An 18428-nucleotide genomic window follows, 5' to 3' on the forward strand; every position below is an offset into this window, starting at 1 on the left:
TAGAGAAAAAAAATCGCAAAACACATCAGCTAAAAATAATTTGAAACCCGTCTTAAAAAATAATGACAACTCTTGAGCTTAAATAAATATTTAAAAAAATACATTTTGTATAGTAGTATTTTTTTTCATGAATAAATGTTTGTATAATTAGTCAATACAAATATTACAATTATTTTTTAATGAAATAATAGCTGAAAATCTGCCTCAACAAAAGAAAATGGCCACTTTTGAGCCAAGATACAAACAAAAAAAATATAAAAAGTTTTATCAAAATATATATTTTTTAATGATTTTAAAATGACCAAAAATTTAACAAAATTAATTACATTTTCTAAATAAAATATGTTCATGCATTGCTTTTTGATGCATAAAAACGGCTTTATAAGTGAAGGTTGACAGAATAGAGCAAACAATGGAAAATGACACCAACTAAAATATCTTGCAATATAAAACAGCTGAAAATATGTCTCAAATAAATCAAAAGTAGAAATACCTATTAAATAGTATTTCATAAAGAAATGTTGATGTGGATTTTTTTAATGGAAAATGGGCCCAAATAAAAATAAAATGCATTTTGTATAATAGTAAAAAAAATTCATGAATACATTTATTTTATTTTTAGTCAATACAAATATTACAATGATTTTCTTTTTTTAAATATAAGAGCTGAAAATCTGCCTAAACAAAAAAGGCCACTTTTGAGCCGAGATAAATATTTTAAAAAATTAAATAATTTTTTTAAATATATATTTTTTATTATTTTAAAATTACCATTAAAATGTAACAAAATTAAATAAATAAAATATGTTCATAAATTACTTTTTGTGTGTGTGTTTTTGATGCATAAAACGGCTTTTTAAGTGAAGTTTGACAGAATAGAACAAAAAATACAAAATTACATTAACTAAAATATCTTGCAATATAAAACAGCTGAAAATATGTCTTAAAAAACACCATTATTCAGCCTAAATAAATCAAAAGTAGAAGTACATATTAAATACTATTTCATAAAGAAATATTGATGTAGAAAACACTAAAGAAAACAACGATACTGACCTCTGGTGGCAGCAGGTGGTGTTACACGTGAGACGTCACTTGAAAGCCAAAGGTTGACTTTTGAAAAGCAAACATTTATTATTAGCAAGTACAAGAAATACAACGACACCATCACTCGTCGCCAGATGTTGCTAGAAGTTCTTCACTGTTGAACCACAGAGCTTCACTGCTGTGACTGGCCATGATGGCACGCTGCACCAGCACACCTGCAGCACACACAAACAGCTCAGTCATTGCTCAAAACATAATAATCAATCAAAATCAATGTTATGAATTATTGACATATTTAAGGCTACAATTACTTCACATCAAATATTACACTGAAATTATTTTGAGGAAAATACTGCATATGTTGTGTGTTTGCCATACAAAAACATGTCAAAAAGGCATTCAAGTATACAAAAATATACCAACATTTTTTTAAAAATAATATATGAATATATCTGAAGTTGATTTAGAAGTTCAAGCATTGAAACAAAAAAAAAAAGACTTATTTTAACACTTTTATGAGTGAGGCCCTTTTAAATAATAATAATAATAATAGATTTTATTTGTAAAAAGCACTTTACATTGAGTAAACAACCTCAAAGTGCTACAGTGTATTAAAAAAATAAATAAATAAAAAGATGATGATAAAAAAATAAAAACTAGAACAGCCAAATAGCTAAAACTAGTATGCATAAATCTAAAAAAAAAAGGCTTTTTTAAAAAAGAAGGGTTTTTAAGCCTTTTTTAAAAGCATCCACAGTCTGTGGTGCCCTCAGGTGGTCAGGGAGAGCGTTCCACAGACTGGGAGCGGCGGAGCAGAAAGCCCTAAGAATGTTTTTTATATAAATAATAATGAATCAAAATCAATGTTATGAATTATTGACATATTTAAGGCTACAATTACTTCACATCAAATATTACACTGAAATTATTTTGAGGAAAATACTGCATATGTTGTGTGTTTGCCATACAAAAACATGTCAAAAAGGCATTCAAGTATACAAAAATATACCAACTTTTTTTTTTAATAATATATGAATATATCTGAAGTTGATTTAGAAGTTCAAGCATTGAAACAAAAAAATATATGACTTATTTGAACACTTTTATGAGTGAGGCCCTTTTGGATCCCCAACAATTTTAGTGATTTGTTTTTTTTAAAGAAACTGTCATTGCTCAAAAAATAATAATGAATCAAAATCAATGTTATGAATTATTGACATATTTAAGACGACATCATCAAATATTACACTTTGAAATAGTTTTGGGGGGAAATGATGCATATTTAGTGTTTTTGCCATACAAAAAAAGTAAAGTTTTCTTTGACAAAGCGGGCTTAAAACAAAGAAACAAATAAAAACTCACTGCATAGATCTGATGTTGATCTGGCGACTTAGTGTTGAAATAAAAAAATTAAAAAATGTATGACTTATTTTTAATACTATTGTGAGTGAGCTCCTTTTTGATCCCCAATCATTTGTGTGGGATTTTTCTTTAAACTGTCATTACTCATACAGTAATAATGAATTAAAATCAACATTTGCCATGAATTATTGACATATTTAGGACTACAATTACTTCACATCAAATATTACACTTTGAAATATTTTGGGGGGGATTGCATATTTTGTGTTTGGCCATAAAAAAAAATATAGAATTGTCTTTGACAAAAAGGGCATAAAACAAAAAAAAAAACAATAATAAAACCTTATAATTGACTTATTGATGTGAAGTTAATTACAGATTTAAGTGTTGAAAGTGAAAAAATAAAAATGTATGGCTTAATTTTAACACTTTTATGAGTGGGGCCCTTTTAAATAATAATAATAATAATAGATTTTATTTGTAAAAAGCACTTTACATTGAGTAAACAACCTCAAAGTGCTACAGTGTATTAAAAAAAATACAAATAAAAAGATAATACAAAATAAATAAAAATAAGTGCATAAATCTAAAAAAAGGCTTTTTTAAAAAGAAGGGTTTTTAAGCCTTTTTTAAAAACCATCCACAGTCTGTGGTGCCCTCAGGTGGTCAGGGAGAGCTTTCCACAGACTGGGAGCGGCGGAGCAGAAAGCCCTAAGAATGTTTTTTATATAAATAATATATATAAATAATAATGAATCAAAATCAATGTTATGGATTATTGACATATTTAAGGCTCCAATTATATTTCACTTTGACATATTTTTGGTGATAAAATATTGCACATTTTGTGTGTGTGCCGTAATAAAACAAAGTTTTCTACAAGAAAAAAGGCGTAAAGCAATAAATACAACTTTGTAATCACAGATAAATAAAAATACTGTATGACTTATTTTTAATACTATTGTGAGTGAGCTCCTTTTTGATCCCCAATCATTTGTGTGGGATTTTTCTTTAAACTGTCATTACTCATAAAATAATAATGAATTAAAATCAACATTTGCTATGAAGGCAGCACGGTGGTACAGGGGTTAGTGCATGTGCCTCACAATACGAAGGTCGTGAGTTCAATCCTGGGCTCGGGATCTTTCTGTGTGGAGTTTGCATGTTCTCCCCGTGACTGCGTGGGTTCCCTCCGGGTACTCCGGCTTCCTCCCACCTCCAAAAACATGCACCTGGGGATAGGTTGATTGGCAACACTAAATTGGCCCTAGTGTGTGAATGTGAGTGTGAATGTTGTCTGTCTGTCTGTGTTGGCCCTGCGATGAGGTGGCGACTTGTCCAGGGTGTACCCCGCCTTCCGCCCGAATGCAGCTGAGATAGGCTCCAGCACCCCCCGCGACCCCAAAAAGGGACAAGCGGTAGAAAATGGATGGATGGATTTGCTATGAATTATTGACATATTTAAGACTACAATTACTTCACATCAAATATTACACTTTGAAATAATTTGTGGTGGGAAAAATTGCATATTTTGTGTTTGGCCATAAAAAGTATAGAATTGTCCTTGACAAAAAGGGCATAAAACAAACAAAACAATAATAAAACCTTATAATTGACTTATTGATGTGAAGTTAATTACAGATTTAAGTGTTGAAAGTGAAAAAATAAAATGTATGGCTTAATTTTAACACTTTTATGAGTGGGGCCCTTTTAAATAATAATAATAATAATAATAATAATAATAGATTTTATAATAGTCTGTGGTGCCCTCAGGTGGTCAGGGAGAGCTTTCCACAGACTGGGAGCGGCGGAGCAGAAAGCCCTAAGAATGTTTTCTATATAAATAATAAATATAAATAATAATGAATCAAAATCAATGTTATGGATTATTGACATATTTAAGGCTCCAATTATATTCCACTTTGACATATTTTTGGTGATAAAATATTGCACATTTTGTGTGTGTGCTGTAATAAAACAAAGTTTTCTACGAGAAAAAAGGCGTAAAGCAATAAATACAACTTTATAATCACAGATAAATAAAAATAATATATGACTTATTTTTCAAATGTTATGACTGAGACCCTAAACTGGAGGGGAGGCCTGAAGTTAAAAAAAGTATACCGTATTTCCTTGAATACCCGCAGGGGTGCTAATTAATTTAAAACCTCTTTTCACTCCTGCGTTTACCAAAAGCATGCGGGATTGACAAGCATGCGTTAATTATTTTAAAACTTCTTCTCACTCCGGCGCTTACCTTATCATGAAAAGCACATTTAATAAAAAAAACGTTATTATGGTCTTACCTTTAGGTATAAATGAGTCCATGCGCAGCTCCTATAGAAGTCTTCCTTATCTTTCTTCAGTTTTAAAAGTCTCTCTGTCTCGATGGAGATCTTCCTTTAAGTATTACCTCCTGCTTCCATTGAAAGTCCAGTTTAGAAAACTGTTTTATTTTAGATATGTAATCCTCCATGGTAAAAGTGCAAGCAACCAATGGCTGCTCACTCTTGCTGCCTGTTGTCTTCTTCTGCAGTACCAGCAGTCGCAAGAAGGATCACTAGCGCCCTCTACCACCAGGAGGCGGAAGTCATTTAATGACTCATATTTGACCCGGCGGAAGTGCCAAGCATGCGCTAATTATTTTGCGGAACGAGTTTGACCCGGCTGTAATTCTAGGCAGGCGAATACTATATTATATAATTCAAGGAAATACGGTATATTGTATGAGAAAGCTTACCCGTGTCAGCTGGTCGGTGCGAGCACACGTCCACCAGGACGGCCTGGAGGTTGGCAAGGATGTGTTCTTTGGGGAAGTCCAGCTGCAGGAGGAGCAAAACGGTCAACGAAGCCCCGCCTACTTCAACGTGACGACGGCGCGACGCACCGTGGCGATCTGCGTCCTGACGTAGCACTCGTTTTCCACCGCGTACTCGTGGCCCGTCTGGAAGCGCTCCAGCATCTTGGAGATGTCGACGCCCACAGAGCCTGGGGGTGAGAGGGGGCAAAGACGTCAGTTCTAGCGGCGGCCATGGGGGCGGCGTGTGCGTGGGCTCGCCTCTGTTGCTCTTCGGGAACTTCTTCCTCAGTTTGTTCTTCAGCGGCACCAGCTTGGCCAACATTTCCGGCACGGCCACGTAGAAGTCGGCGACCATCTCCTCGTCTAAGATCTGACAAACGTTGACTTCTAACGGGCTGCTTAAAACGCTCTTAAAGGGGACACGCTCACCGGCTGAATAAGCTCCGCCCCTCCGACAAAGGCAGCTCCGCCCTCCTTGGCCACTGTGGCTTGATGAGGATCCTTGGACAAAGCAAAAGATCATCACCATCTCAGCGTGCATCACTCATGTGGCGCTAACGAACACATTATAACGGGACTGTCTATGCAACTGCCAGAGAATAAGAAGGTGTAGCAGGAGGAACCCGTGTTGCCAACTTACTGACTTTGTCATTATATTAAGCGAGTATTTATTAGTAGCAGTTAGGATTAAGATTTAATGAATAAGTTGATTATCTACTTTTTGTCTCTCACAACGATATTTGTCCGTCTTTATAGTTATACACAAGTGCATTATGGCCAACTATTATTATTTATATGTATATTCATATTAAAAAATAATGATAATAATAGTAGAACTAGAACATTTTGATGTGCCTGCTATCTGTGCCCTGGACCTCTGGCCGGAAGCCGCGGTGGCGAGTATCCCAATCCGTGAGTTTCAGGTCTAACTGTACAAAATGAGCTACAGGGCTAGCCTAAAACGTTAGCATGCGCACATTAAAATGCTAACACTTAGCATGTGTGCAAACGATGGCATGCTAACAGCAGTGTTTCCCATAAACTGCCAAGATACCTGTGGTGGTGGGGGCGTGGCTATGGGCGTGGTCACCATGACATCAAGTAATTTGCATAATTTACTACAATGATATGATTTTTTTTAAAAAGGCTCAAAAAATGTATACTTACTAATTAATAATAACAGTTTTGTTTTAAACGTCCATCCATCCATTTTACAATATAATTACAACACTTTATGTACATATTTATATACAGATTTGAACAATAAGTTATTCACTGAAATATATTTATTAATTGTGGTTCTTACAAAAAATATATCTTATAAAATATAAAAGCTAAAATGTCTCTTAAAGCTCTGCCCCTTTAATTAGTGCATACTAAATAATTTAACTTTAGCCTACTACTACAAGCATATTATTTACCAGCAACATAAAGTGAAACAGAGGCAGAGGTGTCCTGCCACAGTCAGTAACAAATAAACAGAAAACAGTAGTGGTCAAATACAAATAAGGCAACAAGAGAAGTATCCTACACTTCTCTTTTGTAAAGTAAATCTGAGCAGCCTATATGGGCATCTACATCAACTATATGATTTGCCTGAGAAGCTGGACAGGACAAAAATAAATAAATAAATAAAATACAAATCTATTTGTGGCGGACGTAATTCTTTCGTGGCAGGCCGCCACAAATAAAAGAATGTGTGGGAAACACTGCTAACAGTTAGCATGTCTCACATTTGAAGTAACACGGCCGTACGGAAATAGAGGAAAAAGTTAGATGAAAAAAGTTAGCATGCTTAAGTTAGCTTGCTAGCATGCTAACAGTTAACAAGTGTCACGTACCAAGTTATATGACTCTGGGGTAAATGGTAACAAAACCAGCTCAAAAAGTTAGCATGCTAATTTTAGCATGCTAGCAAGCTAGCGTTAGCATGATAATAATAATAATAATAATAATGGATTAGATTTATATAGTTAGCATGTGTCACAATTATGCAAACTAGACGGTGATAAGTTAACAAAAAAAGTGTAATAATATCTCATAATACGTGTCATTAATAATGAGGTCATTAAAGTTAAAGTAGCAATGATAGTCACACCCACACACACTAAGTGTGGTGAAATTATTCTGTGCATTTGACCCATCACCCTTGTTCACCCCCCCGGGAGGTGAGGGGAGCAGTGAGCAGCAGTGGTGGCCGCGCCCGGGAATCATTTTTGGTGATTTAACCCCCAATTGCAACCCTTGATGCTGAGTCTTTTTAATGAGCCTCCCCAGGAAGGACTTGTTAGGAAGCTGGGTTGGCTTGACCTTTGACCTGGACTGGTCAACAGCAGCTTAGTGACTCAGGTGTCACCTCCAGATGTTTGTGTGGGCTCCAGCAGGAAGGACAATTCGTCTCCTTTGTTGGGATCTTCAACCTTTCCTTCTGTAGCATCGCCTCTTTGTCAGCACGCTGGCTTTTCTACACTTTTTTTTTTACAAAAACATGCTCTCTTTTGTACATCTTTTACTGATATTATTTTTATTCTACTTTTATTATATTTATTCCTATTCTTTTTTGTGTTATTGTTCTTTGTTTATTGAATTTCTATGTGTATTCCTTTTTGTTTTAGTTTTCCCATTCTCATATGTACTGGTATTATTTATTTTAATTTTTTATTCTATTTTTATTATTTGTCTGCTGTTTATTTTCATTCATATATGTATTGGTAGTATTTTTTTAAATATTTTTATTTAATTTATATTCTTATTGGTCTTATTATTATTTCTACTCTTATATGTATTGGTATTATTTTTGAATTTTTACTCCCTTTTCTCTTATTTTTTCCCATTGTCATATGCATTGGTATCATTTTTTAAATTTCTAATATTTTTTATTATTATTTGTATTATGTTTATTTTCATATGTATTGATATACTTTTTTTACATTTTTATTTGATTTATTTTCCTATTTGCATTTTTTTTTCTGTTCTTATCTGTTTTGGTATATTTTTTATTCTTATATGTAATGGTATTATTTCTTCATATTTTTCATTCTATTTGTATTCTTATTTGTCTTTTTCTTTCATTTTTATATGTTTTGATGTTATATTTTTGTATGTTTTTATTTTTAATTAATTTATTTAATTATATTTGTCCTATTTTATTCCTATTCTTATATGTATTGGTGTTATTTTTTATATTTTTACTATTTTTATTCTCATTTGTCTCATTTTTATTTCTAATATTTGTATTTTTATTCTCTCCTATTTGTATTTTTTTTATTCAGTTAAGTAAAAGTACCAATGATTGTCACACACACACACACTAGGTGTGGTGAAATTTGTCCTCTGCATTTAACCCATTCCCTTGTTCACCCCCTGGGAAGTGAGGGGAGCAGTGAGCAGCAGCGGCGGCCACGCCCGGGAATCATTTTTGGTGAGTTAACCCCCAATTCCAAGCCTTGATGCTGAGTGCCAAGCAGGGAGGTAATGGCTCCCATTTTCATAGTCTTTGGTATGACTCGGCCGGGGTTTGAACTCACAACCTACCCATCTCAGGGCGGACACTCTAACCACTAGGCCACTGAGTAGGTTTTACATCTGTAGATTAATAAACCACATGAGATTTCCAAAGTAAAAGTCCTTACCTCGGTAAACACGACAACTTTACTCATTTCAGTCTTGAAAGGGTGTGGGAGATGCACCGTGCTCACGAAGGGGGTGATTTTTTTCTGGGAAAAGCAAAAAAAAAACATAAGGACTCAAAAACTTCCTTTTCGGATCCGGCAGCCCAAAAAACAACATATTTAATTTAAATAAATACAAATCTAGCAGCTATTGTCTCTAGAGCCACTTGTGAAACTACTCCTGGCCTCCATGGCGGTGAATAAACGTACCACTAGAGGGGGACGACCAGCTGAACATGCTACACTGTAAGCCATGCTAATCGCTAAGCTAGAGCTCTTGAATGTAAACGCATTGATTGATTGATACTTTTATTAGTAGATTGCACAGTACAGTACATATTCCGTACTATTGACCACTAAATGGTAACACCCCAATACGTTTTTCAACTTGTTTAAGTCGGGGTCCACGTTAATCAATTCATGGTAATGAATTTGATAAAAAATACAGACAGTAACGATACCAAGTATAGCATCAGGGATGCCACCATCAAGTTGATGAATTTGATGAGAATAAAGGTTTAAAGTTTGTTCATTGTTTTTAACGAGCGAAACTAATAACTAATCCGGACAGGCTATGGGAGACCGGGCTTTCTGTTCCGCTGCTCCCAGTCTGTGGAACGCTCTCCCTGACCACCTGAGGGCACAACAGACTGTGAATGCTTTAAAAAAACAAACTTATTTTTAAATTTTAATTTTAGACATATGTGTGCTAGTTCTAGCTATTAGGCTGTTCTAGTTTTTATTTTTTTTACTATTTATTTTACTTGTTGGGGGCAGCTATTTGTGGTTTTAGCGTTGTTTTTATTTATTTTTAAATGCACTGTAGCACTTTGTGGTTGTTCGCTCAATGTAAAGTGCTTTTACAAATAAAATCTATTATTATTGACATTTGATAACATTGGAATTTGGAACTTTAAATACGTGGACACAGTTTCCACACGGTTGGTGCGACAGAGCCGTGTTGGGCCGCCAAAAAAGATCTGTATCCGAGATCAAAACAAACAGAATACGTTGGGCGCTAAAGTCATACTTCTTAAGTGCAAAAAATTATCTTTAGCGCAAAAATTACGACTAAATTGCTGAAGCTGTATTTTCATACGCACTTTTTATTTTATTTTATTGACCGTTTATTTCAGAAATATATGATTATTATATTTATTGTCAATTTAGTTCAAATGTATTTATTTTAGAACATAGTTTGCAAATTGTAATAATGTTTTGTAAATATGTACATGTATTTTTCATGAGTTTTAGAGTCTATATGATGATGTTTATTTAACAAACTAACTGAATTAATAACAAATAATAATATTATTATTTGTTATCAATTTAGTTTTTTTAGCACTGCGTAATATTTTTCTGAAGTTTTTCTAAATCCCTTCTTTTGCCTTATAGTTGATTAGTATCTATTTTTGTAATCAGCCTGACCGAAGCCTCGATGATCATCTCTGTGAGCTTTCATGTCATTTGACAAGGCTGTGAACTGTACGGAGGTCGGATATGATTATTCAATACTGTCAAAAGCAAGAATGAGATGACTAATTCAGTGTTAATGTTTGAGCGGGGCCCCGGGCCCCTCTGTAGTGGAAAAGTTGGTGCCCCGAGGTCAAAAAGGTTAGGAACCACTGCAATAGAGAACACAATAGATTTTCTTAAATTAAAAAAGCAATTTAAATGTTTATGATGTGCATTTATTACAAATAAACTATTTTTTATATAAACTATTTCTCCTAAAATACACATTAAAACTACAAAGTATTTATCTGATTTTACAGTGATATTTTTATTATCAAAAATCATTTTTTTCTCATTTTTGTGATTGTTTACAAACTCAGGAAATAAGTTCCTTAACTTTAAGGGCAAAAACCATAGAATGTCAGTAGTATTTTTTGCTTATGTCGAATTATTTTGCACAATTTACTTAAATTTGCTCAAAATATTCTATGTAATAAAGGTGAATTTAGGCTTTTTTTAAATGTATTGTAGTAAAATATTATTAATACATTGCATTACTATATAATATAAAATAATATGTTATTGATAATATATATATATTTTTAATTATTGTTAGTTGCTACACCATCATCCTGTGTTTTTGTCTGATTTTAATTGTGATCAAAAATGTAATATTCAAATGTCATATCAGTATGATCAATACTGATACTGATACAGTATCAGAATTGATCAATACTGATACTGATCTGCCGATGGGTATCGGCAGATTTTCTTGAAAAAGTATGCGATCGATTGATAAATGGAAAAAAAAATTGGTATCAACTAGGGATGTCCGATAATGGCTTTTTGCCGTTATCCGATATGCCGATATTGTCCAACTGTTTAATTACTGATACCAATATCAACCGATACCGATATCAACCGATATATACAGTCGTGAGGAATAAGCGGTAGAAAATGGATGGATGGATGGAATTAACACATTATTATGCCTAATTTGGACAACCAGGTATGGTGAAGATAAGGTACTTTTTAAAAAAAATGAATCAAATAAGATAAATAAATTAAAAACATTTTTTTGAATAAAAAAGAAAGTAAAACAATATAAAAGCAGTTACATAGAAACTAGTAATTAATGAAAATTTGTAAAATTAACTGTTAAAGGTTAGTACTATTAGTGGAGCAGCAGCACGCACAATCATGTGTGCTTACGGACTGTATCCCTTGCAGACTGTATTGATATATATTGATATATAATGTAGGAAGCAGAATATTAATAACAGAAAGAAACAACCCTTTTGTGTGAATGAGTGTAAATGGGGGAGGGAGGTTTTTTGGGTTGGTGCACTAATTGTAAGTGTATCTTGTGTTTTTTATGTGGATTTAATAAAAAAAAACTAAAAAAAAAAAACGATACTGATAATACAAAAAACCGATACCGATAATTTCCGATATTACATTTTAACGCGTTTATCGGCCGATAATATCGGCAGACCGATATTATCGGACATCTCTAGTATCAACCGACCTGACTCACAGATGATCGGTATGGGAGTAACCAAAAGTAAATAGATTATTAATGGTTTAGACAACTAGAAAGTATGCAATAAGTTACCGCTCGTGTAAGCAGCTCAATTAGGATTATTTATAACCTGTTATTAATATAAATATATATATTGTGATATAGATTTTAAAGCCATCGTAGCCGGAATAAAAATGAAAATAATGGATCATGTTAAAGTTCTGGGTGCTGAACTTAAAAAAAACACATCTGGAGCCGTACTTATCAAGCTTCTTAGAATGACTCCTAAGAAGTCTGCTAAGAGTTGACTTAAGAGTAAATAAATTCTTTGCTGAAAGCTGCACTTAAAAGTTAGTTATCAAGCGTCTTACTCACACTTTCAGCGAAGTGTAGGACTGAATCTTAAGTGTCACACTCAGAGCTGAATTACGACATTACTATGTGCCGTAAACGCAATTTTAGGTGACGTCATTTCTGTGTCCATAGAAATGACCAATCACGGAAGGGAATCCCTTGTCTAAGAATAAAGAAATATCTTGGAAATATTGAAGTGGACAATGGGAGTGTATATTTTGACAATAAACTACAAAATAATACAAAACAAACTAGTCCCCGCCGGCACTCACGCTACCGCTCCCTCTCTTCTCTCGCCCACACACTCACTGACGTCACTCACCTCACGGCCACACACATACGCTACTGACATAACATTTTCTTTCCAATTCATTAATTAGGCAACTCATTTGAAAGTGGTGTGGGTGGCTCTATATATACTAGCCCACTGCAGACACATGCAGAAATCAACAAGGAATCGAAAAGTATTAAATCTGTGACAAAAATAATATCCGCTCTGTCTAAACGATACCGTTTGATCAGTTGCTCCTCATCAAAAAAAAACAACATTGTTCCGTTCCCTGAATGTTCGCGCACGTCTCTCTCGCCTCAGTGCCATCCCCTGCTGGCAACTCCTAACCACTTAAGACACCTCTGAAGGTCTCTTAAATATCGTGGAGAGTAGGAGTGATTCTTAGACTTAAGAACGTTGATAAAAAGCTTTTATTCTTAAGTTTGAGAGTAGGACTAAATTTCGCAAATTCTCAGGACTTAAGTGTAAAATGGCACTCTAAGAAGCTTGATAAGTACGGCCCCTGACCTTCTTCTCCAGTTGCATGTCCAGCTTCAGGTCCACATAGACGGGCTGATCGTGGGCGGTGAAGTCCAACACCTGGTAGTTCTTCAGCAGGTCCACGGCGTCCGAGGCGCTGTGGACGGTCCTGGGGTAGTAGCGCAGGATGTAGACGTCGTCCACGGGCGCCCACGCCGTCCTCCCGTAGGGTTTGTGTCGGCCTTCGTCGTCGATGACCCGCGGCTCTTTCTTCACCTTAGGCTCCGCCTCCTCTTTCTTCCCCTTCTTGCGTGGCCTGCGGGGACGAGGGAAGACAATTGGCGGGCCGCAATCACGTGACCTGGAGGCACTTCCTGGCAAGAGTCCCATTAGCGAGTGTTTATAAGCTTAGCAAAATAGTTCTTGCATTGACTTGTGGAGAAATGAGGCCTTATGGTGAATTCCTTCAAAACTTCTTGGCAAATAAGACATACAGCCTTTGACTGGACTTCAGTGGAAAAAGTGTCCATTCCTTATGAAACACTTTTCTCATTGTTGCACATGGCTTCTGCTGTCAGAGCAGGGGCAGGTACAACAAGTCTACCTGGGCTGTGCACTCAATCAAGCACACTGCAGTCCTGTTGCGCCACTCTGTGGAATTACTTGGTATTACACGACAGTTCACCTGGTCCTATTTTATTACACAATTTGCTAAATTCTGCTTTATTGTTTGGCGGACCGGATCAAAAAGACCAACGGGCTGTAGTTTGCCCACCCCTGATACAAGGTAATGGTTTAAACCCAAAACCCAAACCAGATGGAAAAGACTGCTTTAGAAACAGTGTTCAGTTTTGTCTCGGTTGTTGCTACTCTCTCTCTCACGTTGTTTTTCAACCACTGTGCCGCGGCACACTAGTGTTCCGTGAAATATTGCCTGGTGTGCCGTGGGAAATGATGCAACTTCACCTAATTGGTACAAAACATATTTTTTGCAAATCAATAATTATAATGTGCCGCTGTCTAGTGTCGGTGCCGTACAGAGCTTGGCAGGGTAACCACGTAGTACTCCAGTAGGTGGCAGCAGGTGGTTCATTGCTTTGTAGAAATCGGAACGCGTCGAGGATGGTTTGTGGTGATCCCAATATGCAGAGCACAGGTGGAGACAGCATGCAGGTAAAAAGGTATGTAATGCTTAAAACTAAAATGTACAAAAGGCAAATCCCGCTAGGAAAAGGCTCTGAAGCATAGGGATGGCTATGCAAAACGTAAGTAAAACTGAACTGGCTACAAAGAAAACAAAAACAGAATGCTGGACGACAGCAAAGACTCGATTTTCTTATCTCATAATTTTAACATTTTATGTAAATTATTTTTTCCTCAAAATTTCGACTTTTTATCTCATAGTTTCCCCTTTATTATCTTATATTTATGACTTTTTACCTCATATTTTTTACATTTTATCTCATAATTATGACTTTCTAAAAAAAAAAAGACTTTTTATCTCATCATTATGACGTTTATCTCAAAAGTTCGATTTTTTATCTCATCATTATGTTTTTTAAATCTAATAATTTCAATTTTTTTTTAATCTCATTTCGACATTTAATCTCAATATGACTTTTATGGATGGATGGACTTTTATCTCAAAATTTCGATTTATTATCTCATAATTTTGACATTTTATCTCAATATTAACTTTTTATCTCAAAGATTTGACTTTTTATCTCATATTTATGACTTTTATCTCAATATTTTGACTTTTTATCTCAAAATTTTGACTTTTTAATCTAAAAAATTTGACTTTTTATCTCATATTTATGACTTTTTATCTCAATATTAACTTTTTATCTCAAAATTTTGACTTTTTAATCTCTAATTATGACATCTAAAAATGTTTTACTTTTTATCTCATATTTATGACTTTTTAATCTCAATATTGACTTTTTATCTCAAAAATTTGAATTTGTATCTCATATTTATGACTTGTATCTCAATGTTTTGACTTTTTATCTCAAAATGTTGACTTTTTATCTCAAAAATGTGACTTTTTATCTCAAATTTATGACTTTTTTTCTCAATATTAACCTTTTATCTCAAAATTTTGACGTTTTATCTCATAATTATGACTTTTTAATGTCAATATTGACTTTTTTTCTCTCAAAGATTTGACTTTTTATGTCATATTCATGACTTTTATCTCAATATTTTGACTTTTTATCTCATAATTTTGACTTACAGTGTGTGTCCGTACATGACACGGCAATCAACAATGTCCCCACAAAGAAGGAAAGCGTCCGCACAACTGAAATAGTCTTGATTGCCAATACAAAGCAGGTCAGGCAATAGCACTCAAAGGCGTGAATCGGCTGCAGGAAAACACCAACAATAAAAATTTGACTTTTTATCTCAAAAATTTGACTTTTTATCTCATATTTATGAGTTTTTATCTCAATATTGACATTTTATCCTAAAGATTTTACTTTTTATCACATATTTTTTTTACCTTTAATCGCTATATAGACTTTTTATCAAAAAATGTTGACTTTTTATCTCATATTTATGACTTTTTATCTGAATATTTTGACTTTATATCTCAAAATTTCGACTTTTTATCTCAATATTGACTTTTTATCTAAAAACACCAACAAAACAGGAAAAGCCACCAAAATAACAGCCCAAGACAGGAACTAAAGCACTACACACAGGAAAACAACAAACTAAAAAAACCTAAAAAAAAACCTGGTAGTGTTTAATTTTTTAACGCTTCTGCTGGTGGTGTGCCTCCGTATTTTTTTAGTGAAAAAAATGTGCCTTGGCTGAAAAATGGTTGAAAAACACTGCACTACAGCCATGTAAACAAAAGGTTTCGGCCAACAAAAATGGCTACCACTGCACCCACAATGCACTGCCAAGTCAAGTGTCCTTTCGAGCTCTATGGTAACTGGAACCAGGTGTCGTCTTCTGAACTCACTTGAAAGCAGGAGCAGCAGCAGCAGCCAGGCATCTGGCGGGAATGAGGCACCTGGCGGGAAAAGAAGCGTAGGTGGGAGAGCCGCCTTCCAGCAGCCGCCTCCCACATCCTGCTACAACTAGAACGAAGAGGGAGAGTCTTTTTAAATGGAGGGAAAGTGTTGAGTTAAGTTGAAACGAATACATATGTAACCTATTTTTGTGATGTTAAGTTCCTGTTATACAGTATATGCCTTGAGCTCTTATTTTGAAGGCGCTAAGACCGGAAGTGGTGTCACGTTGTAGTGGAGCGGAGGTTTTGAAAGAAAGGTAATAAAGTGTAAAACTGGAGCCTACATGTTTATTTTGTAGTTTTATACAGTATAGGCGACATATATAAACCCTCGGTTACACATGAAGTATCTAATCGAGTTTAGCTGCCACAAAAAGATGTCATTGATAGCTAGCTAGCTAGCTAGCTAACAGTTAGCCACAGGAAGAGGCAACTCAGCAGCCTTTTTTAGCCAACAACAAATGCGCCGATGCGCGCAAAAAAGTGCTCCTAAGTTTGATTGTTCACACACAAACAAGAGTCGGATGGTGGAAGAGAAAGTAAAACCAACGTAGCTGACCTTTCCATGCAGTGCGCGAGCAGGCAGCCATGGTGGTGCGCGACCCAACTGGTCCGGGGCCGAACAACACCAACACGAAAATTGGTTCCGCCTTGCAAGTCGCACCTCGTCACAAACAACGTCCACTTCCGCCAGCAAATGACGTTTGCTTTCACAAAGGTTAATAATATTTCCCCGAAAGGTACATATTTTTGTATTTAAAAATGTAAATTTGACATGACACTACAGAACAAAAACAGTTATTATTATGAGGGCCCCGAGATGTCCATTCCGCCTGGGATAGGCTCCAGCTTTTTATCTCAAAATTTCGACTTTTTATCTGATAATTATAAATGATAAATAATGACTTTTTTAATGTCAATATTTACTTTTAATCTCAAATATTTGACTTTTTATCTCATATTCATGACTTTTATCTCAATATTTTGACTTTTTATCTCAAAATGTTGACTTTTTATCTCAAAATTATGACTTTTTATCTAAAAAAATTTGACTTTTTAATTTCATATTTTTTTTTACCTTTTATCGCAATATAGACTTTTTATCTCAAAATGTTGACTTTTTATCTCATATTTATGACTTTTTATCTGAATATTTTGACTTTATATCTCAAAATTTCGACTTTTTATCTCAATATTGACTTTTTACCTAAAAATTTTGACTTTTTATCTCATATTTATGACTTTTTATCTGAATATTTTGAATTTATATCTCAAAATTTCGACTTTTTATCTCATAGTTATGACTTTTTATCTCAATATTGACTTTTTATCTCAAAATTTTGGATTTTTATCTCATATTTGTGACTTTTTATCTTAACATTTTGATTTTTTATCTCAAAATTTTGACTTTTTATCTCATATTTATAACTTTTTATCTTAACATTTTGACTTTTTATCTCAAAAATTCGATTGTTTGTCTCGTAATTATGATTTTTTAACTCAAAATTTAGAATTTATATCTCATAACTAGGACATCTAAAAATTGTTGACTTTTCATCTCATATTTCTGACTTTTTAATCTCAATATTGACTTTTTATCTAAAAAAATTGACTTTTTATCTCATATTTTTTTAACCTTTTATCGCAATATAGACTTTTTTATCTCAAAATGTTGACTTTTTATCTCATATTTATGACTTTATATCTGAATATTTTGACTTTATATCTCAAAATTTCGACTTTTTATCTCAATATTGACTTTTTATCTAAAAATGTTGACTTTTTATCTCATATTTATGACTTACTTATAGGGAGTATATTGTGGATAAATTCAGAACAGGAAGTGAACAAAAGTTTTAGCAAGTGTTATGTAAAAGAAAAGGGGTAGGATTAAATAAGCTCTGCTTCTTCCTACTCCTTTTCGAACATGTTGAAAAGAGAAACTGGAAGTTGTGATGTATCATGTTGTATGCTTGCATGTTCCAAATAAACTCAAACTCAACTCAACTCAACTTTTTATCTGAATATTTTGAATTTATATCTCAAAATTTCGACTTTTTATCTCATAGTTATGACTTTTTATTTCAATATTGACTTTTTATCTCAAAATTTTGGTTTTTCATCTCATATTTTTGACTTTTTATCTTAACATTTATGACTTTTTATCCCAAAAATTTGACTTTTTTTATCTCATAATTATGACATCTAAAAATTGTTGACTTTTTATCTCATATTTATGACTTTTTCATCTGAAAATGTACTTTTTATCTCAAAAATTTGACTTCATCCCATATTTATGACTTTTTATCTCAATATTTTGACTTTTTATCTCTAAATGTCAACTTTTTATCTTATAATCATGACTTTCTATCTCAAAAATTTGACTTTTTTTTCATATTTTTTTACCTTTTATCGCAATATAGTCTTTTTATGTCAAAATGTTG

At 33.9% G+C, this 18428-nt stretch overlaps 1 protein-coding gene across 1 annotated transcript; it reads right to left on the bottom strand.

Annotated features, from left to right (window-relative positions):
* Window positions 1-1091: 1091 nt before the first annotated feature.
* mrpl1 (mitochondrial ribosomal protein L1) lies at window positions 1092-16691 on the bottom strand. Its single transcript, XM_062024378.1, has 9 exons — window positions 16544-16691; window positions 15934-16051; window positions 13011-13278; window positions 8842-8925; window positions 5639-5710; window positions 5468-5579; window positions 5297-5397; window positions 5150-5231; window positions 1092-1262 (listed from the first exon to the last, which is right to left on the bottom strand). The coding sequence occupies exons 1-9, from the start codon at window positions 16572-16574 to the stop codon at window positions 1168-1170; spliced, it is 963 nt and encodes a 320-aa protein (XP_061880362.1). The 5' UTR covers window positions 16575-16691; the 3' UTR covers window positions 1092-1167.
* Between the last annotated feature and the right edge of the window lie 1737 nt (window positions 16692-18428).

Source organism: Entelurus aequoreus, linkage group LG17 (assembly GCF_033978785.1).
Source record: "Entelurus aequoreus isolate RoL-2023_Sb linkage group LG17, RoL_Eaeq_v1.1, whole genome shotgun sequence".
NCBI classification, from domain to species: Eukaryota; Metazoa; Chordata; class Actinopteri; order Syngnathiformes; family Syngnathidae; genus Entelurus; species Entelurus aequoreus.

What these genes read in the sequence shown, in the direction of transcription:
- mrpl1 (XM_062024378.1), bottom strand. Translation starts at nt 16,574, where the DNA reads ATGGCTGCCTGCTCGCGCACTGCATGGAAAG. An exon ending in CTCGCGCACTGCATGGAAAG is followed by an intron (nt 16,052 to 16,543) that starts GTCAGCTACGTT and finishes TCTTCGTTCTAG; the next exon opens with TTGTAGCAGGATGTGGGAGG. An exon ending in GCACCGACCAGCTGACACGG is followed by an intron (nt 1,263 to 5,149) that starts GTAAGCTTTCTC and finishes TGTGTGCTGCAG; the next exon opens with GTGTGCTGGTGCAGCGTGCC.